This window comes from Varanus komodoensis, unplaced genomic scaffold (assembly GCF_004798865.1).
Source record: "Varanus komodoensis strain SLA01 unplaced genomic scaffold, ASM479886v1 scaffold32, whole genome shotgun sequence".
NCBI lineage: Eukaryota > Metazoa > Chordata > Lepidosauria > Squamata > Varanidae > Varanus > Varanus komodoensis.
Window position 1 is genome coordinate 21,079,995 of NW_025335798.1, and position 22,895 is coordinate 21,102,889.

At 41.7% G+C, this 22,895-nt stretch overlaps 1 protein-coding gene across 2 annotated transcripts in view; it reads left to right on the forward strand.

Moving 5' to 3' along the window:
• Positions 1–18,523, forward strand: part of ARHGAP15 (Rho GTPase activating protein 15) — a 438,685-nt gene extending 420,162 nt beyond the window's left edge. For both annotated transcript variants that reach the window (XM_044438196.1, XM_044438195.1), the window contains exon 14: positions 17,265–18,523. In XM_044438196.1, the coding sequence (XP_044294131.1) occupies positions 17,265–17,448 (184 nt within the window). In that variant the 3' untranslated portion in view covers positions 17,449–18,523. The remainder of the gene's footprint in view (positions 1–17,264) is intronic.
• The last annotated feature ends 4,372 nt before the right edge of the window (positions 18,524–22,895 follow it).

The following is a 22,895-nucleotide window of genomic DNA, read 5'->3' on the forward strand; positions in this document are numbered from 1 at the left end:
TGATTTATTTAGTGGATTCTGCCCCACTAAAAGATCACCTGTCTACTGTCCTCCTTCCACAGTAATTGGCACACTTGTGAAGAACCACAATGTCAGGAGCTCAGGCACTGGTGGGCCGGTCTCCTGCACAACGTGACTGGACCTGAACAACTTGTAATCTACGTACCCCTACGAATGCAGACCACCAACTGCGTCTAGTGGCCCAAAGGGAGTTGGACACATGCCTTCTCTCTTGCTGTCTGCCTGGGTCTGTAGCAGGATGGAGGCATTGGGAACCTGGCAGCTTGCTGGCTTCATTTAGCTTTGCGGGTGAAAGATTATGCTGTCCCACCCTAGGAAATATATCAAAATCCATGCATAAGTACAGCTTTGTGAAACATTAATATTTCACAATGCTTTATTTATAAACACATTTTAATATCTTGTCCAGAATTAGAGTTCAGTTTCAAAACTGTTATGTCTGTGTGGAATTTGTGAATGTCTAGTAACTGTGGGGCCCCACCCCACTGACTGACATAGTGCAGAGGTCCTCTTCACCAGGACGTTAAAGAGGCTCCTTGCTCTTCATACTGTTTGTATGGCCAATTATGTCATGCATATTTGAGCAACATGATGACTGTATGTGCAACGCTGCATATTACGTTAAAGAATTTCCTCTGAAGTAGGGAAGGGGTGGAAGGAAGAACTGAAGTTCAAGCCCAAGTTCAAGCTGGCGGGTGGGGCAGGAGGCTCTAAGGACAAAAACGCACGGAGAAAACCAGCAACAGTGATGGAAGCAGCGGGGAAAGAAGTCTGCTGCAAGCAATCTGTTTAGGCTCCTGGCAAGGAGAGGGAAAAGGCCCAGGTTTCCCACGGAATACTCCCATTTTATTGCTGCTGCAGGGCCATCCTTCTTGGTGGTGGTGGTTGGTTTTTTGTCATTTTCCTTGCACTAGATAAATATTTATGATTCAAGTGGGCAGCTTGGATTTGTGTCTGAGCCACCATATTTCATTCTGGGATCAGGGAGTTGTCAATAAATATTTTCAATGTTTATGTTCTGAGGTGATGCTTTTTTTGGAGGGGGGATACTAATAGTGGTATATTAGAATATAGCTCAATAATTTTATCCTAATTGTTTATTTTTATAAATAACAAGAGAAAGAAGCAATATATTTGCGCCCTAACATGAAGATGCCAGTTAGGAGGAAAAGTTCTTTATTTGCAGTAAGGCAGGTTATAAGCAACACCTTAAAACTATTATTCTGAGACAGGGAAGCCAATATGAGGTTAAACCATCTTTGCAACCTTTGGATTTTCTGCTGTTCACAAACTCCTGGACTTGTCCCAATGTATTCTGAACTGGGACAAAGTTCAAAGAAGGGAAGCAGGAATTTCATTCAGCGTCATCTTTTCCCTTCTCTTTTGTTCTGTGAAATGTTTGAATTACATAATTTTTGTAACAGTGTGTCTCTGAGTTTAGCTGTCAGTATTTTACCTTTTGTATTCAAACGATGACTGATATTCCATCCCATACAATCATGTTGCTCTTGTATATTATTAAAATGTGATTCATGACTTTAAGGAAGGGGAGAGGCTTTAATTTTTTTTTCTTTTTTAAGGACTCCTTTTGTTTGAAGAGATCTTAATACATTTGTCTGATCTACTGTTTGTTGCAGTAGCTGGAATATAATTTGAATATATTAATATTTGAAGCAACAGTGCTCAGGGAGCCTAGTTAATAACTTATGCATGGATACATAGATATACTTCAGACAGAGGTAATGTTTTAGGCCTTATGTTGGTAATACTTGGAAACATGGAATGAAAGAGTCTGTTCTTTTCCTGCCCTTTGTTGTGGCCATGCATTGTGGTGGTATGGAGCCAGGGTTCTTTCTGTTGCCTACACAGCCTGGATTCAATAAGCAGTTCTATATGTATATTATGACAATGTGGTCAAGGAAACCAGATTTTTTTTTCACTATACCTTTGTGTGCCTGTATAGCATAACAAAAAAATCTGGTGCTTATTTTTCTTGTACTCATTCAATATGTTAACATATTCATAATTTGATACAGGTTACATGCATCATATAATTAAAGTTAGAGTGTTAGATGAAAAACCAGCAAGACATTACTTGAATGGAAAATATTCATACAAGAGTCATTACGGCACTGTATAAAACTGTAAATCTGACGAGTAATCACTAACCCATGCCTGGCTGTGTGTTAGATCATTTCTGATTCCCTCCCTTGGGTGAAAGCCCATCCAGCTTTCTCCTTACCCACCCCCAAAAGTTGTATCTGTCCCAGATGCTGGGCAATTTTGATCTTTCTGTTATGCATCCCACCCAGCAGAAGGCATCATAGCCATTCTGGCACTGAGTGCTTTTGCTTTTTGCGTCTTACTCTTCTCCGTTTTCTTCCCACCAATCCCTACTGTGGTTCTACCTCTCAGAAGTTGTAGCAGGAGCCTGATGGCCAACTATCTATGTTCTGGCAGCTTATAATGAGAAACGGGCTTTGGAAGGGGTGTTTCTCCCATCACACTATCCCTGTCTTTGCCTCCTCTTATCAGTCCCTGTTCCCTGAACTCTGCCTGACACCAAGGCCACTGGTCATGTTTCCGTAGGAAGGGAGATTATTTGCTTCCATGTATAGGGCAACAACAAAAGGAAGCACTTCTTATAGTTGCTTATCCACAGAGACTCCTGAAACTGGCAGGTGAAGGGAGAGATGGATTCTGGGCCATTTACAACTCTGCTTACTGCTGCTACAGCTGCTCTATCCTTGCTATGCTGGCTTACCCACTTTCTTATTTTTGACTTGGTAAATAAAATACAAATAAATGGGTCCTCTCCCTCTGGCACAGGCCATCCCATTTTATTTTCATTTTTACATAGGGTCATCAATCCTTCCATTTTAGTCCAAACTTTGATCCACCCAAGGCAACTAACATAAGCAATGGTTTAAATAAATAAAAATAAAACACTCTTAAAAATAATCGTACAATTATGAAAACACAAGCAGACCAAAAAATAAAAATAAAAATCAACAATTGTAGCAAAATAAGTAAGCCAGCAAAAATCAACCAACATTTAGGATGAAGCCTTACTAATCCCCACCCCACCCAAAAATACAGTAAAAGGCAGTGTTGGAAAAGAGATAAGAAAGAAGGGATGGGGAAGGATAGGAAGAGAGATAGGGAGGGAAAGCTAGAACTAGCAGGAAGTGGGAGACAGAAAATGGCGTCAGATGGGTGTGCCATGGTCCAGCACATGGGTAGCAGGAATCAAGACACCAAGCCCTAGGCAACGGGACCTGCGGCAAAGCAGTGTACAGTCCAGTACCGCAGGCAAAGACATAATTAAGAAATCAGACTAGATCAGGAACCAGGAGTACATGTCAGAGCAAGGCAAGGTCAGGGTCACAAACAACCCAAAGGTCAATCATCAGTAGGACAACAGAGCAAGGAGAAGGTTCCCTGAGGCAGGATAACCAAGTGGGATTCAGGAGGAACAATGTGCAACAAACAGGGCAAGGAAGAAATGCAGGACAGGCAAGAGCAGGGTCAGGCAAAGGTCAAGCAGGACACAGGCACTGAAATACACAACAGCAACCAGGAAACCCATCTTGCTCAGGGAGCTTCCAGAAGGAAAGGCTTGTTCCCCGAGGTCTCCCAGCTGGCACTCATCAAGGTTCTGAGAGCTCTGGTAGGGTTCAGGATCAATCCTGCAACTACCAAGGTTATTGTACTGATTTGTGGCCAGCAGATGGAGCCTTGAAGCTGCCCAGGTCCTGACGGTGGTGGAAAGGATGTTTGGAGGTGAGAAGTGGGGCAGCTGATGCGATGTGTGGAGCCAAGAAGGGATGAAGAACTTGGGAAAGGGAGAACACAAACTAGACTAAGGGTAGACAGAACTGTCTGTTTCCAGACATCCTTGTCACATTCACATGCATTCATTCCTAAATCCTTCCGCTCCCTTTCTGCCTTAATCTGCATTTTTACTCTGCATAAAAATTCATATTTAAATGAATATTTAAACATTTTTCAACACAGTTTGCAACAAAATATGGCTTTCCAAACATATCTCCTCTCAAAGTGTACATTTCTGACCATAATTTATCCTAAAATACAAATTTTAATGCATTTTTTTCAGAACATTCAAAGGAGGGGGGTTCTGAAAGACACCTGTGTTCCTATCCACATGCAACAGTTTGGGAGGTACTGCTCCAGTCACATCATATAGGAATTCAGACAGATCAGATTCCTCATGCATTCTAGGTTCAGATACAGAGTGAAATGGGAACAAATGTGAAAGTGGGTAATGGGATAGCTTGGAGGAAAAAATGCTGAGGTTGGAGCTGGGAGAGGGGAAGTGTGAGGAAGGGGGGTGCTAGAATCAGCCGGCACATGCAATGTTGTGGTCATTTTGCTTGAGAAGAATTGGCAGAGCAAACCTATGAACAGGAAGAGTTCAAACTTTTTCTTTATTTTTTGAGTCTGAGATGCACAAAAGACATGAGTATGCAGATTCTGTTGTACCTTCAAAGAGCATAAGCAACGATCCATGTACAGAACAGAAGAAGCTGCAGCAAACAGGACCTCTTCATAAACACTCCAACTATTTGGAAGCCACTTCCTTGAAGTTGGTGTGTGTGAGAGAGAATATACAACTATGAGGGCAGAACTAATTGCGTGCATCCTTCCCACTCAGTTGACCTACTTTTTTTCTGGCTGGGTGTTGATCATGTGGCTGATACCACTGAGCCACCCACATGATTGCAATAATAAAACTCAGTCCATAGGCATGTGTATGTCTCTCATATAGTCTGCATGCATGTAAGTGTGAAAGTTTGATGGAGACCAGTAGGCTGTGTTGACACACGTCCTGAAGGAATGTGATGCACCTTCTTTTCCAGTTTTGAGGGGCTAACTTCAGTTGCTTTGATCTGAAGATGTGGACAAGACTTGCAGTGATGTGGCTGCCAGGCAGTGTGCCCTCTCATCCTTGCCTTGCTCCTTGGCAGTTCTTGGCGTACTAGGACTAGCTGGGAAGGTTTGCCTAGTGGATCCAGGGAGTTATTAGTGTACCTTTTTGAGAAGGATGGTGCCATCAGCCTTAGCCTGGTGGAAAAGTCACCCATGCACCCTGGGGTTTATAGCAACTATGACCTAGTTTATGGCTTCTTCTTTGATTGTCCCCACTGTATTGTTGAGACTCCTCACCTACCTGGGTGGCGAGTTCTAGAGAGTGGCATTGGATCTTGGCTCCTTGCCAATTGTGGTTTTTTTTAGCAGCAGTTAAAATCTATACAAAACCTTGGGTGGAGGTGGGGGTGGGGGTTTAGGGGATTTGGAGCAAGGTAATATCAATCTGTGGATGGTAGCCACCTCTGTCTCCATGCTACATCTAAGTCCAGGGTGGCCATGCACCACCAGAACCAGTTGATTGGATACCGCCAATGGCTGGATGAGGGACAGTGAACAGAAGCTGAATACTGCTAATATGGAAGCTCTGTAGGGGATGGTTCCCATGTTTTGGATAGTATAATTTTCCTGTTTTGAATGGGGTTGCAGTGCTCCTATACAGCGAGGGGTGTAATTGTCTTGGATTCATTTCTGTCACTCAAGGACCAAGCAGTCTCATTGACAACAAGTTTCGATTACCAGCTTTGGCTGGTACAACAGCTACAACCAGTCAAGAATAGCCTGGCAAGTGGCCACATTGATCCCATTGTCCCAAGACGGGAGGGATGTAACGCAAATTATATGGGCTGCACTGGAGATTGATTCAAAAGCTGCAGCTAGTGCAGAATGTGGTGGTTAAATGCTCAGTGGAGCTTCTTACTGAGTGCATGTGAGTCCTGTGCTGAAAGCTACTTAGCCATGTTCAGGGTGTTAGTAAGTTAGCAAATTGGTTTCTAAGACCCCAAGCAGCTTACGAGCAGGTTAGCTAAGAAACAGCTTTCTCCTGTATAGGCTGCCGAGGCATATGTTCTGTAGGAGAGGCACTGCTCACTACACCCAGCCTACCAATGCTCGCCTGGTCATGGTGCAGAAGGGGGTCTTCTCCATCGTGGCACCTGCAGTGCAACTGAATCCCCTTCAGATCAGGCAGGCTTCTAGTCTGGCGTGTATCTGCCAACAACAGAAATCATCTGTTTGCCTGGATGGTTTCCAGACCTCTAGCATTGTCAGCTACCTTTGGTTATTTTAGTACAATATTTCATTGGACTAATTTTATTGTTTTATTACTGTTTTACTATTTTATTGATTGGTTTTATTGTATTTTATCATGATTTTACATTGTGAATCTCTTTGGAATTTTTATTTAATGAAAAATGATACGGGCCTTTTCTTGAGTAAATGCAAGGAGGTTTATGCATCCATTTGGTGAGGATTGAGATATCAGACTGTATGCTAAGGGATATGCTTTGCAAGCCAGCTTCTTTGCACATCTTAGCCAGACTTCTAATCTTCTATAGATTTTTTTACTCATCATTCCAGGTATTCTATTTTGCTAATTTGCTTTTCTACTTTTGTGGCATTTGCTGTAACTCAGGCCTGAGCTAGACATCACACAAAAGTTCCATGAGTAAAATGCCCTGTGTTTTCTTTTCTTTAGAAAAAAATAAGTCAAAGCAGCCACAGAGGATGGGGCATACGGGATCATGGAAATGGCTCCCAGGGAAGAAATTTTCAAACTGTATGTTCCCCACCTTGAGGCACTGAGCAGCTGAGGCATTTGTGTGTGTGTGCGTGTGTGTGAGTGATTCAAATTAGAAAACCAGGGAAGGGTGAACACCAACCCTCACAATCATTTTACCAACCTGATCGAGGCTGAAGCTTCAACTCCTTTGTAACTTCTTCAGAAGTTCCAGGGAATCCTGATCCTGTATCATCTAATTAAGCCCTAAAAGTATGGAATAAAGAGGATCATTTAAAAGAAAGCTGCTATCAGTGGCAGCAACAGCAATGAGAAGATGGTATGATAAAATTCAAAGGTTCTCCTTTGAATTCTGTCATCCTAAAATTGTGGATTGTACTAGAGTCTCTTAGATTTCTTCTATAGATTGCACCTGATGTTCTGTACTTTCTCATATACTTTAGCTCTTCAGTCATATACTTTGAAAAGTTCTGCATATATTCTCAATAAAAATGGCAGAAAAATCTGCAATGGAATCCAATGCACCTGAATTACTAAGAATCTAGCCCACAGATTCTTCAATGGAGTGACTTTTCAGAATCACTTGAAATCTGTGGATTTGAAAAAATATTTAACATTATTTTTATAATTTTATTTATTTATTTATGGATTTATATCCTGCCTTTTTCCTACAAAGGGCTCAAGGCAGCTTACACCATCTTACACTCATCCCCACAACAACAACCCTGTGAGGTAGGTTGGGCTGAGAGTCTGTGACTGGCCCAAAGTCACCCAGTTGGCTCCATGGCTGAGCAGAGACTAGAACCCAGATCGCCTGAGTCCCAGTCCCATGCGCTTAACCACTAGCCCACACTGGCTCTACATCAGGGGCATCAAACTCAACTTACCTGGGGGCCGCTGGAAGTAGAGTCTGGGTGAGGCTGGGCCGCATCAAGTATTCCACCACCACGGTGGTGGTGGGCCGCTCATCCCGCGTGGCTCCCGGAGGCCGGCCTGGGCGCCACCAGCGCTTTGAAGGCCGCAGGGCCCCTCCCCCGTGCCCGCCCGTCCCGGCGCGCAGCTTAGAGGGAACATTGCACCCAGGGTAACGACTCACGCAGGTGCATGTGAGAAAAACATGCGGGCGCTTTGAAGGCCGCAGGGCCCCTCCTCGTGCCCCGCCCATCCTGGCAATTGGCCCACGGGCCGCGAGTTTGAGACCCCTGCGCTACATAAAATTGTGCAAAGTCCAAAATCTTGTGTAAATAGAAAAATGCAAGAACTTAACAAGAAAGAGTACCAAATATGTTCATTTCCCCATAGGCTAACACATAAACACACACATTTGGGGTCAATCGGTATATTTTCAAGTGTGTGAATTAGTATATGTGTTTGACTTCATTGGTGCAAAATCCAGTCCTGTCAATGAACAGACAATGGAATAAACAACCCACAAAATGCAGACAGAGCAAATTTTACAATTTCTGTACATCCCTTACTTCTGCAAACAGAAGAGACAATGTCCAAGATCTAATGCAGAATCATTTTCCTCCCTTTACTCCATCACATTCAGAATCTTCCCCAAAGCTAGTAAACTTTTAGATGAATTTGCTCTCTTATCAAGTTTCTGCAATCTGCCCAGCTGCTTATTTATAACACTGACATTTTCTGGAATAACTCTTTCTGTAGTGTGATTCTTTCTTCTGGTGTGATTCACAACGTGACATAGGAGTTCATACTTCACCTTGCTCAAATCATGTGTGCACACAGCATTCTTCACCAATCACAGTCCTTTTCTTGCCAATGACTGCCAGAGGCAGTAACAGGGGTGAAAGATATCTATCGTGAAAAGTCCAGTTTCAGTGTGTTTCCCCAGTATATTTACTGACCTTCAATGCAACAGCCGCACGCCTGACCCTCATGAGATGGAGCCTAGGGGGGAAATGGCACTGAGCACCAATTCTATATCCTGTTGTTCTGTGGTCTAAATTAAGTGCTAATTAATTACCCCTGGCATCTTTGCCATTGCCTGTCAAATTAGATTTAGGATATTCTTTCAGTGTTTAAACAAACAGCTTTCCATATCTAGCTACAATCCCAAGTGTTAATATTTCTTTTTCTTACAAATCTGTATTTTAAAAGAAACAAATGTGTCTATGACCATTGCAGGTAGCATTGAAATTAAAGGAACAAGAACTGGTATTGTCAATTTTGATTAATAGCCCTTCATTAATAAACATCCTGTTATTCATTTTCCACCTGCGATTGCTGATGTTCCCTGGAATCAATTAACTCATATAATTTGATTTATTTTACAAAGACATTTTTGGATGTGCTGTGCTGATGATAAAGCTTTCTGTGTTTGCAGTTCTTGATTCAAAGTGAGATTGTTACCTAAGTGCCTTTTATTTTTATTTTTTCTTTTAATGCTGCAAAGAAACGTGGCTTCAGGCAGTCTGGAATTAAAAGAATGAAAGTAAATATAAAAACTTAAAACTAAATTCAGAGAGAAGAATCTGTTGCCTTCCAAGATGTAGAAATCTTAGCTCAGTATAGGCTGTGCTAGTCAGTAGGTTGCACTTGACTCCTGGACCTGACACAATTAAGCTTAGCAATTTCATGGTCACAGGTGATTTAAAGAAAAAAACTCATTCTGTTTCTGATTATGACAGGTTATCTGTGCTTCCATAGGTAAATGGGTCTGCATTTCCCCTGTAGTTCAGTAAAGTAAGCAACAAATTGGTAGAGATTCTGTGCTCAGAGCAAGAAGGACATTGTACAGGCCTACTGGGTATCCCTGTCATGGATTGAACAATGGGCCCAAAATGTGTCCACCTCCTCTCTGTGCTCATACAGTGCCAGGCAATATTGACAAGGACAGATAAGCCGTCTTTCAGGGATGCAAACCTTCTACTGATCTTTTTGTGAGGGGTCCCTGATGAGCTTCCAGAGATCACTGGGCTTCCCCAGAACGTGTTTGAAAAATGTTGCATCAGTCCCAGTTAGGTCTTATATTGGCTTCGCTTGGGTAAAATGGGGGTGCTCTCAAAATACAGGGCTGGATCCTTTGTCCTGTGAACAGGATGTTCTCAGGTCTTCCCCCCTTGTCCTTCTACAGGCCTCTCTACCCCACCCCTGCTAGCTCCTGTGCAGTGCTTGCAATCAGCATGGAAGGCAGTGTCCAAGGAAAGGTTGAGCTAGCAAAAATAGCTTCTTCTCCCTCCCTTCCATTTGCAAAGTTTCTCTGGACGCAGATCAAATTCATGGAAGAAAAAGCACCAAAGAAACTAATTTCCATGTTGTTGCCAGTTTTCACAAGGCCAGTTTGTGGATGCTCACGGAACCTAAAGGAAAACCTTTGCTCAGTGGTGAGGCCAGGCAGGCATAAAGCCATTACACTATTGTCACCTTTTCTGCTGGCTCTTAGGTGTTCAAATATCTACTTGCTAATTTTCTCAGTCTATCCATTTGGAGATGGTGCATAGCCTTTGGTCCTGCAATCTAACAAGAGTAATGTCTGCTTACTAACCAGGCTCAGAACCTGGTCTGACATCCCAGGCACAATCCTGTCCCTGCAAATGCACACAGCATATTATCTGGGTTAAAACTTGGCACCCTGCTCAGGCGTGTGTGAGGGTGTTCCAGTGGCATGTGCTTGTGCAGTGAGGTAGAAAGCCTGGTTCACCTTGCCACTGACAGCATCCATCTGTTCCAAAGGACCCTTCTGCGTACAAGGATTTCTGTGTCATGATCCATGTGTGCAAACTCACAACACCCAATATTAAATAAATATACTTACCCCACTAAATCAGAATCAGTGAGTATTTGATTAGGAGTTGAGAAGTTGCCAGAGTTTACACCCCCTGTCTCAGAATTCAGATCCTGATGACACAGAATCCTCACGATCAATACAAAAGCAAGTGTTAAAGCCACACAGGACTTCTTTCTTCTCAGTCTTAATCCAAACTAAGGAAGAACTGAAGTCCTTCTCCCACCCATGAGTTCCCAAGTCTTTTACCTGGGCAGACATCAAAAGTAGGAAGCAGCTTGCAAAAGCAAATGCTATTTTTAATTAACTAAGATAAATACAAAATAGACTACATAAAGAAAGAGTGCTTAGCATGGTTGAAGTATTTATAGGATGATTAACAGGTTTGTTATCTGGCTTCATGTATTTTATTTTTAGAATAACTTCAGCAAATGTTGTGCCTTTCCTTAAAGGTTATTTTATTTATTTTTGTATGTTTGACTGTGCAATGACCTGCAGTTCTATAATGTATTAAGTTGCTTACTTAATATTGCTTTTTTTGTTGGGCCATAACTATTACCAGGTTACTTTCCAGTACATTGGGCACAGTTAAGGTATGGATGTCAAGCTTATTTCCAAATAAAGAAAACAAAAGACATGCTCCAACAAAGAACTTGGACCATCAGTGATAATAAAGTTCATCTATGATCATAGTTTCTCCCCCATCTGCATGTGACGCCACTGAGCATTTAGTTGCATATCAGTAAAAATATTGTGTGAAGCTTGAATGTGCTTGTGCGCTCACACACACAGGTAACCACGGCCATGATTCTGCTGATGCTGCTGCTTTCTAACTTTTGCATATCAGTTTGTGTACCAGTAAATAAACAAACAAGGGAACATATCAGTCTTGAAACTGGTTTTCTAATCAATCCATGTATAGAATTGTGGTGTGAAACCTCCCAATTACGGGCTGAATCAGAGGCTTCTAATTCTTATGCCTCCCCAGCATTTCGCCCTGCTCCAAACATGCGAGGGGTTGGAACACGACGAGCTGTTCAGGCAGAAGCAAACCTCCATTGTGCCCTTCATCCTACAGTTGCTCATCCAGCCCCTATAAATGCTATGCAGAGAATTGGAAGGGCAGTTGTGCTTCATGGGGTCAGTTGTGATGCATGGAATGAAGATGACCCTCCAAATCAGGAGGAACCCAACCTCTTGTGAAAGCACCCTTCCTCTTATGGAAGGCAGATCCTAGTTCCAACCCAAAGTATGCAAGTGTTTCTTGCCCATGTTCTGTCGTTTGCTTCAGCACACCCTTTTTCAATACATCCCCCCAGACTTCTTGTATTCCAGGAAATGCAGCTGGCTCAGGGGCTGGATCAGTTAGCCTTTTCTTCTAGTGGTTCTTCTACCCACTTCCCACCTCAGTGGACCTTCTGGAGGACTTTTCTTGCCCTGCAGCCATCTTTCTTGCAGCTCCCTTGGAGAAGGGAGAGAAAATGACCAAGCATGGTTTCTTAAATGCTTCTCAGAACTGTGACACCTTGGACATTTATTAAGATAAGTCCACAGGATTTAGGATTTATGCACCCAGTGGAGCTCTGCAGCAAGCTCTGCAGCAAGCTGCTTATGTGACGTGACCCAAGCCTGTGAGTTCATTCTGTTGCTCTGTAGAGACTTACTGGGAACTGAACCCTCAGTAGCAGACTCTGAGACCAATGCTTCATTTGTCTGATGGACAAGCCTGGAGTCCTGGGCACTGCACTGAGATAGTCTGAGAATCTCAAATCAATCATATGCTTTTAGTTACTTATCCTCCCTGCCTCTTGTTTCCTACTCCCTTGGCTCTCTTCATGTTTGTTCTTTTCCTTGGAAAACTCAGGATCAAAACAGAGACCAAATCTTTAGGCTCTCCTGAAAAGTGATCCTGCTGCCCCAGCACTTCTCCCTAGCCCAGGAGTCGGCAACCTTAAACAGTCAAACAGCTTTTTGGCCTACCGGGGGTCAAAAAGCTCAATAAACTGCGTGCCGGCGGGTGTTGCACATTGGCGGTTGTGATGCATATTTTGAGCGACAAGGAGCCACAGCAGAGGGATGAAAGAGCCACATGCAGCTCCGGAGCTGCAGGTTGCTGACCCCTGCCCTAGTCGAAAGGCAGTGCTGGCACCTCTTATCAAAGGGGAAGTCCTTCTGGGCAAGGCTGCGAAAGAGCCCCAGCCTGGCTTTCCCCATAAGGTACCCAGACCCTTTACAGCAGTGGCCACTCCAGCTTCTGTAGCTCCATGTGGTTGTTGTTTAATCTTTGAAAACCAGGGTGGGAGGATGCATGTGTGTGTGCCGGCAGGTATATAGCCCAGTCCGGGGTTTGTATGTGATGCTTTTCTGTGTTGCTCAGAGAATATTTTATCTTACATTCATTATTTTCATTATCATTCCTATTATCATGATCATTGTTGTTATGCCTTATGTGTGTATGCTTTGGGGGAGTGAAGGAGGAACTGTCTATGTGTAGGAGTGAGGGGCAGGCTGTATGTTCTTGCAAACAGTTGTGCTGGCCTCCCCAGAGATCTATAAGTCATTGTCATTGTTATTATCATCATCATAATCGTATACCTTCTCCTGAGCTATCCAGACCCTACTTCTTAATATGAAATGTTGTACTGTCCTGCTTCTGAGGAGGCCTACTCTGAATGTTTGTGATGGATATACAGAGTCATTTTTGGATGTGTTTAGAACTTGTGCCTATGTCCCAAAGGCTGCTTTTCTGTTTGACTCTGAGAATATAACATCATATTTAATAATTACCTTTATCATTATTATATTCTCCCGGCATTCAACTTCTTAGAGTTAGTTGATTCTCTTTGGAATTGAAGTTGTTGCTAGACCAGAAAAATGTGCATCTAAATAAGTACCTGTGTGTGGTTGTGTGATTTTCCCACCTTCCTTTGCATGTTTTGTGCTTCAGTTTTCTCTTTCTATAGTGCAGACAGGATAACTGGAGGGATCCAAAGCCTACTCCACCTCTCACGATCCCTTGGCTCCATTTCTGCTGACCTGCCCCTTGCCCAGCTGCCCATGCAGACTGGTCACCAGACTTTCCTGGAAATGTCCATCCCTAATGGACATCCACAAAGGTTCAGATAACTGGGAGACTTGATGCAGAAAGTTTCATATGTTCCTAAGAAGAAAAAATAATAAATGTCCTACATTGCAGTGCATTTTTTTTCCACTATAGAGTGAATCTACATATTAGAAAAATGACACGTGCAAAATAATGCTACAACAGAGAGCCTTTTTTCTTCATTTAGTTAAATTCTCAATGTGTTCTGTGCCTATATTGGCAGAGTAATGTTAATATTACCATACTGTACAAAATAATTTATGAAGCCTTCATTTTGTTTATCATAAAGATGCTATATTTTAAGAAACTTATAATTAAGCCTGTCTGATTAGTGCCATATGGAGTGTATTTTTTGTAATGGACACCAGGGCTATGAGCATGAGACAGTCCTCCAAGAATGCTCCCTATTTATATACGATTTTTAGAAAGCCTTAAATAAGTGCCTGTGTTTAGGGAACTGTGGTAAACTAGAAGACTGGCAAGATTCCACCGCAAGACAGTGTTTTCTACATGACCCCACCCACTGATATGATAGAGACCTTACTCTGAGACATGGAACAGATGATGCATCCCATTTTTTGCCATGTATGGCAGCATCTACCAAATGCTTTTAGAAGGCACTATTTGGGGGAAAACCAAACTTCATTTTGATTTAGTTTTCTGGGAGATGGGTACAAACTCTTTACCTGCAGATAGTAAAGACATATATATCATTTGCTTCCCCATCACACAAACATTTATATTATATCATATTTTTATTTTAGTGTATGTTTATTATGATTTTATCCTGTTCTATTTTATTATAATGTTATAAATTGTCTTCATTTTATTTAATGATATTTTATTGGTATTCCTTACTGTAATGGTCACTGAGAGAGTGTGATGCTAGTGGGTGGCTCTTAAACAAAATAAATAAATAAATAAATATTACAATTAAATCATTATAAGCTATCATAAAAGAAAATTAGAGTAGAATACTTCAGTATGAAACTTAGATTTAGTCCTGTTCTTTGCTAAGAGTGCACACGAGTCCTAAAACAAATCCATTGTGAACTCTTTCTAAACCAGTACCCTTACATATTTTAAATAAAACTGCGCTGTACTAAGTTGGAGCTGTTCAGTGGAGCATGGCAGACATATTAGAATGTCACTGTCATCGTTTGGAGTAGAGTTCATAAGCAGCTCATGAATTCTCTGCAGCCTCTCATGTTAAACAGGCCAGGCCTTCCTTGCCTTGATGTAATTTGGCATCTCTGCTGATTTCTCTGGGATTTTTTACATTTTGTTTCACAGGTGTCCATTCATGATTTATCTTTCATCCCTGAATTGATTACCCTACCAATAAGGTGCCTGCAGAGAAACTGATAAATGTTTCCTGTATACCACACAGGAATAGATGAGTAATAAAACTGAATGGTCAGCTCTTAGTATAAATGTAAGGGTGTCCAGAATGCCTTAGGTTGCATTATTGAAGGCTGTTTTTAAACCCCTATAATTTAAACAGAATTGTCTTGCTTTCTCTTGAGAACTCTTGAAGCCGCGTTGCTCAAACTGTGCTAACAATCATTTATCAGCAGTCAGTCACATGGTATGCTATTGCTATTCAGGGCCATTTCAAATGTTAATGCTGTCATAGTAGAAGATATTTGTTTTAAAGGTTAAAAACATTGACGCACTACTGGGCAGCTGCAGTGTTAGCGCATGAGTCTGTCTAAAGGCATTCAGATGTCTCCATGCCAGTGCCAGTTGCTTCCAGTAGCAAGTGAAGAACTTGACCTCCAGGAGACTGTCGCATGGCCATCACCACTTAGAGACAACCTGGTGTCCTGCAGAGGAAGCGGATTTTAACTCACATCAGCCCCAGCCAACATAGATAATGGTCTGTGAGAGCTGTGCTGGAGGGTGCCCAGTTGCCTACCTCTGACTTATACAAAGGCTTTGATGGAACTAGATTGATGGGCTCCAAAGATTTTGACAGAAGCCCCAGGCACCAGTATGGTTTAGCTCTGATGTGAAGATTCTTCAGAACATTTTGTTGATCCGTACTGTAGATATGCAGATATTATGGGCAAATGCACTGTTGATAGGTTTCCCAAAAGGAGATGTAAGTTTTGAAATTGGTTCACCTTTAGCAGAAGCCTTTGGGTTTTATGTGCTATTTCATCACTTTGGAGGTAGGTGAAGTTTGCTCCTAGCACCAAGAAGAGCCTGTCATATCATCCATATTAGAAGTCTACTTGGTTACCCAAGGCCCTGAGGGGATTATCCAGGCAGTCCCTTTCCTTTACAGGGCTTTTTATTGTATGTTTTAAATGTATTTTAATACCTTTTAATATTTCTTTTTAAGTTATTTGTTTTGTTGTGCTGTGCTGTGCTGTGTTGTGTTTATGCACTGCTGTACACTGCCCAGAAAGCTTCAGCTGTGGAGTGGTTATTGCGCAAGACCCTTGTGAAAACAGGAAGACAGGATATTTTTTGTTTTGGGAATCCTCTAAGGGGAACTCTGTCATGAGAGGTTGGTTTTCAGGCCACTTGGGCATCACAGACTTGAATCCCAGATCTATTTAGATTAAGCAAAGCCATGGTTATCCAAGAGGCTCCGATTTCTTACTCAGGTATATTGTACTTGCACTGGGACAGAGAAGTGTTTCAGTTTTCCTTAGATCTGATTCTATCAGTTCATTGTCAGTGAAAAAGAAATGCATTCTGGCAGCCAGGCAAATGCACGGTAGAGCATTCTGGTTGGAGGAAAAAAGATTAGCGTTTGGATGAGCAAAGCCGTACCTGTGCATAACAAATGGAAAATGGACGGAATTGTATGTGTCAGACCATGTACAAGCTCAGAGAATTCTGCATGAGAACAGGGGCTAAAGGGATGGACTTGCTTCCCCATCCCTCAGTTGTGCCTCAACAGTGAAAAGGCTTTTCTTCCAACTCACAGGACAGATGGGGTAGGGAAGTATCCTGTGCATAAAATGCCAGCGTGCATTGTCAGCAGGAACATAGGAAGCTGTCTTATATGGAGGCAGAGCATTCGTCAGGCATGGGGGCTAGCCACGTGAGTTTTCAGGAAGGACTCTTTCTAGCTCTGTCTGAAAATTTCAAGAACTGAAGGTGGATCCTTCTGAGTGCAGGGAAGGAGCCACATCCCTTCCTGTTCAAATCATTATGTGGTTACAAAACTACTGTTTTTGGATTTTAAAAGGAACTTACGCTATCTATTCCTTGTCTTTTCAAGGCCAAGCACCCTAAGATGACTGGCAATATTAATAATGAAATACATCATAAAAAGACAAGAGCTAGAATCCCAAAACAGAACTCATGCATGTGCCAGCATTCTTCAAAACAACAATCATGTCACAGATACTCTGTCAGTTTCCTGTGAATATTGAAGGATGATGGGTGGAAAGGTAAAGCTTCCAATGAAAAGAAGTGGGCCGGTGTGGGAAACTATAACTGGCTCTTGTATAAGCAGAGGGATGTGTTTCAGCTAAATAAGTGGGATCTAGAATATAGTCTTCGTAGAGTTTACCTTTATTCATCAAATCACCAGCACTACAGTTTTTATCACTTCTATTTCATTCTCCCTAATATTTAAACCAAGGGTTTGGTTATAATGGATGCACCACTGAAGAACGACTGTTTACATTTAGTGAAGTTTGTGAAGTTGTGAGTGAACTTCGTTAATTTGCCTTATGTAAAAATCTTTATTTCTTAAAAAAAAAAAAAAAGTCCTACCTTTCCTTTCTTTTCTTTCCTAACAGAATTGCAGCCAAGGAGAACATGAATCTTATGACACCTCAAAGTTTAGGCATTGTTTTTGGGCCAACACTCCTTCGATGTGAAAATGAGACGGGGTCCATGGCACTCCACATGCTGTATCAAAACCAGCTAGTTGAGCTAATACTCAACGAATACACAAAGATCTTCAGCTCCGAGAAAGACTGACAGACAGGGAACATTACTGAATATATTCACATCTGCCTTGATATCTAATATTTTTACATTTCTGTAAACATCTTTCTGAAATATTTCTTTTTCCTTCCAGTGACAGATGCCTCATTTGGTGAAAACTTAGTGACGATTTTGTCTTTAAATTTCCAAACATTGGAATAAAAATATATTGTCAACATTTGCTGATGTGTACCCAGCATTAACCCTTTGCATGAGTCACTCTCTGCTACAGCACTCTGCAAGGCTCTGCCATTTTGCGTGCCTTTATTGTACAGCTGGGATTTGACAATATGGCCAAATCCAGATGAAATATTGCTTAGAGGCATATGCAGTGGCATTCCCAGACAAGCAGGGTGGGAGGTTAATGGATTTAAATGGTTTCTGGAACAATTAAATAGTCTATCACTTAAAATGCTTTTTAATGTATATACCTGTTCCTGTATGGAAAATGATGAAAACAAGTTGAATGATCTCTCCTAAAGGATGTCAAAGGACCACCTATTACTACTGATTCTCTCTCTCTCTCTTTCTCATGCACACAATAATTGCAAAGATTCAGTTAAAAAAAGAATTAAGAATGAAATAAGTCCCAAAACCTCATTCTCAAAGCTGCAGAAGCAGCAAAGCATCAGTTGTCCAACAACTCATGTTAAATGCAACATCCATTTTGAACCTCCATCACTTTATACAACTTTGCTCTTTCCCTGGCTATGTCATGTTTTGTAGAATTTTTTATTATGCTCCTGAAGATGCTTTATTGGTGAACTGCATTAAATTCATCTAGAAAGAACTTTTTTCTAAAAGCTTTTTCATATGCCCTTAGGATTACTTGGCTAGACTTGAATCAATTTATACATTTGATGGTTAGTTTCAGTTGTCATGGATAAACAAAAGGGTAACTGTCTAGAATATATCAAATATTGTTTTATTCTGAAATGTATGTTTCCAGCTATACACATCCTCTACCCTGTTTTGTCAAAGTATTTCACTGATAAAATGTAGACTTATGTTTGACAGCTTTTTAATCAAGTTCAAAGAGAATAAATAAAACTAATCCAGTGTGGTGAAAGAGTCTGCCTGGTTATCGATTTGTTCATAAAATGAAAAATAAACCATGTAAATAAAATGTGTGAAAATACAGATCTAGAAGCAAATATTTTGAGCAATTAAAAAAAACCCAAAATATAGGATTAATGCATAAATCTGCTGTGTATGAGAGATATGTCTCAAGTATCAAATCTAATAGTTAGGAATTACAATGTCATTGTTCAACACCATTTTACAGCCTGCTTTGTTGTTAAGCAGTGGAAGTTGTGCTTTAAAGCAATAGTCAAGGAAAAGAAATGTACAAATATACTGCTGCTTCATTAAACAAGTACAAGCTCTAGGATTAATGAGTAAGATATTCAGAATCCAGAAATACCAAAAAAAAAAGAAAGAAACCAACCAACCCACCCTAAGCTACCACTGAGCTGACCACAGCATTACCCAGGAACAGGGAAGATACAGAAAAAAATACAATTGCACTGGCCAGCCATCACAATTAAAGAAGAGAAATTGAAGCTCTGAGATCTTCATGTACAGTTGTAAGATGAATCAACACTGGTGATCCTTGTTGAACTGATGGCTGATGCTGCCACCTGTGGCAGGGCTAATTTTTGCGGAAGGGAATGTGAAATTTCCTGGCTGGAATTGGCCTCTCATCCCAGAGAGAATTGAAGGGTTTACACAAGTGCACACAGGAAAGGAGAAAATGGTTAGATCACTCATTTGTTCTGTTTATATGCCTGAAAAAATATGTACTGAAGCTCTTGACTGTATTTGTTCAAAAAGTATAGACACAAAAGATAATGCACTGAGTTTTAATCTAGCTCCTTGGTAATATTGGTTGTGGTTATAAACCTCTATTTGAGAAAGGTCCATCTCAAAGCTGGAGTAAGCAAAGCAGAATATGCTGTGAGAGGAATACATACACCTCACTATTTCATGGGATTTTTCTAAATGTAAGGATGGTATTGATACCTTACATTTAGAAATAGTATTGATACATCAGTCTTGTTTGGCATTTAGTCACAACGTGTGAAAAACACATGTCCAAAAGAGACTAATTGTAGGAATTGTCTATGTATTGTTTCAGAAGAAGGGCCACTGTGTATGTTCTTTGCTTGGTATAACAAACCTGTGCATTATCATACATTCAAATCTAATTGTGGAGCTTTGACATGTGCAAGATGTTTAAAGAGGAGTTGGGGGCATGGTTTGTTTTTAGAATATGTCGTGACATTAGTCAGCCTTTTAAAAGGACTTGAACCCAGGCTTAGCAGAGGATCAATAGTTCGACCCCCATGCCCAACCCAGTGGCAAAGAAGCATAGAACTTTTGAGATATGTGGGACTTGTCTTCCATAGTAAAGCTACTTCACACTTGCTCCAGAAACTGAAGGAAAATTGTCATTTTCAATAATGCATCTTGTAGTCTTTTCCAAAACTTTACACATCCATAAGGATTTATATTCCTTATGAGTGATTATTAATCACTGGCGTTTTAAAATATATTTTACCAATTTTGATACATCCCTATAACTAGTCTCTCAGAGTGGCTTGCAACAAGAATAAAAGTAAAACTCTAAGCTTTTAAACAGATAACCAAACAAGAACAAATCAAGTAAAAAATGTGCATATTCGCTCCATGATTTCATTAATTCATTCATTAGATTTATATTCTGCTTTCTCCTTACAATCAGCTCAAAGTGACTTACATCATTCTCCTCCTGCCACTCTCAATCCTCTCCACAAAAACAGCCCTGTGAGGTAGGCTGGGTTGAGAGTCTGTGACTGGCTCCCAGTTGGCTCCATAGCCAAGCAGGGACTAAAACCCATCTCACCTGAGCTCCAGCTCCATGCTTTTAGCCATTATGCCACACTGTTTCTCTTTTCCAGACAAAAAATATATCAGAAGGAATCAGACATAAGAATGGTTCAAGATATCTTTCTGTATCAGTCAATACTCCTCTTAGAAACTGAATTTTACTGTTCATATGAATTTACACAGCCTACTCCTACCTGGTTGGAGGATGGTGAAATTGGTCACCCGACGCATCTGGCAGACACCAGGCTGAGGAAGGTTGGAGCAACTTAAGTCTGTCATTGCTAAGTCTGTTAACTTTTTCTGTCATTTGGAAACATGTATAAAATGTCAAAAATGACAAGAACTTGAGGGCTGCCCAAAATGGCACCCTGAAAGTTCTACTCTCGGTCAATTCCAGCCAGGCCTTAGGTCCTTGCAGAATCCCCAGAAATGCCATATTTGATTACCTCAGTAACTGGAGAAGTTGCTAAGGTATAGGGCAGGTATCTCGGTCCAAGGTTGTTCTAATACTAGAACCGGGGTCTCAAATTCAACTTACCTGGAGGCCGCTGGAAGTAGAGTCTGGGTGAGGCTGGGCCGCATCAAGTATTCCACCACCGCGGTGGTGGTGGGCCGCTCACCCTGTGGCTGGCCTGGGCGCCGCCGGCGCTTTGAAGGCTGCAGGGCCCCTCCCCGTGCCCCGCCCATCCCGGCAACTGGCCCGCGGGCCGCGAGTGTGAGACCCCTGGGCTAGAAGCTTAAAGATGGTCTGGTGGGGAACAAGCAACCGGTGCAGTTCGCTCAGCTAAAGAGTTACATGCTAAAAAATGGCATCTCTGGACAACAGCTGAGCTGCTGTACTTTGCACTAGCTGCAAGTCCTCAACTAGCCTTGAAGTTGACCCCAGGTAAAGCACATTGTGGTAGTCCAGCCTTGAGGTTATTACAACCTGTACCCCAGAGTCGAAGCCATGCCTGTCCAGGATATAACTGGCATACCAGTCAAAATTGAAGAAGGGACTCTGAGCTGCCATGGCTACTTGGGCCTCCAGTGACAGTGATGATTCTAGGAGTACCCCCAAACTATGAATCTGATCTTTCAAAGGAAAGAAAAGTTCTTCATGGCCTCTGAACTGAGGGAATATGAAGAAACACACGAAAAAGAGTACAGAGAGGGTATCCACCAAAATTGTTCGTTTGTTTATTTGTTTCTACAAGCTTTATATACCATCTTTCATAGCCAGTTTGGTTCTCAGAATGCCTTACAGGATTAAAAATAAGGTTAGGTTAAAATAATAAAATAGCAAACTAATCATAATGCATTATAATAAGAATAAATTTCAGCAGTCCCATACCTCAGCCAAACTACAACAACAAAAGTAAATAATAAACAAAAGTAACACAAACAACTAAAAATAATAGCTTAAATAAGCAAACAGCAACCTGGTAAGTACATAAAAGCAAGTATAACATTTTTAAATATATATATATATATCACATAGCAATTAAAATATGGAGAGAACAAAAAGGGTTTTGCCTGATGCCAGTCAATGTAAAGTATTGTCACCAGGCATATTTCTCTGGCGAATGAGCTCCACTAATGAGACATCACAACCAAGAAGGCCCTTTCCTGAGTAACCACCTTCTTAATGCCCTTTAATGGTGGCTCCCAGAGAAGGACATCAGAGGATGATCTTAACATCCAGGTAGGAATGTGTGGGCAGAGGTGTTCCTTCATACAGTCAAGTCCTAAACTGTTTAGGGCTTTGTATGTCAATGTAAGCACCTTAAAGTGGGCTCAGACTTCAATAGGCAGCCTGTGTAGCTGGTAAAGGACTGGTGTTATGTGCTCTTGCTTGCCAGTCCTTGCTAGCAGATCAGCTGTTCTGTATTGTACCAATTGGAGCTTCCAGGCTGTTTTCAAGGTCAGCCCCATGTAGAGCACAGTACAGTAGTCTAACCTAGAGGTTATCATAGCATGGATCATGGTTGCTAGATTCTGCCTGTCCAGATAGGAGCACAGATGATGTATCAACCAAAGTTGATAGAAGGTGCTCCTACCCATGCAGCTCACCAGGTACTCCAGGGACAGCTCTAGGATCAGAAGCACCCCCAGACTCTGAACCCTGCCCTTTATGGGGAGTGCAATGCTGCCCAGGAGAGGATGGACATCTACCCTCCAGGAAGAGAACCCATCTATCAACAGTAGCTTGTCTGGATTAAGTTTCAATTAATTGACCTCAATCCAGCCCACCACCCCAGTTAGGCATTGATTCAGAACCACCTAGTCGGACAGTGTTGGCTCAGATCAACACCAACTAGCTCACCCACCCAAGTCTCAACAACCCAGATTGGCCCACACATCTGCAACTGAACTGTGAATTGATGTGATGTTGTTGCAAATTCACCTGGTATTGCCAATGCAAGATAGGAGGGCTCAGCAGATGTGGTCTAACAGCTGTGGCCGGGGAGCTGGGAGTCACCATCCCAACTGCTGTTTCTTCCTTCGGGACTGCCAGTGTCCTAAACGCTGCCCTAAACAAAATATACAAGAAACAATTGGTAATCCAGTGTCAGCTAATCCAAGAGGAAAAG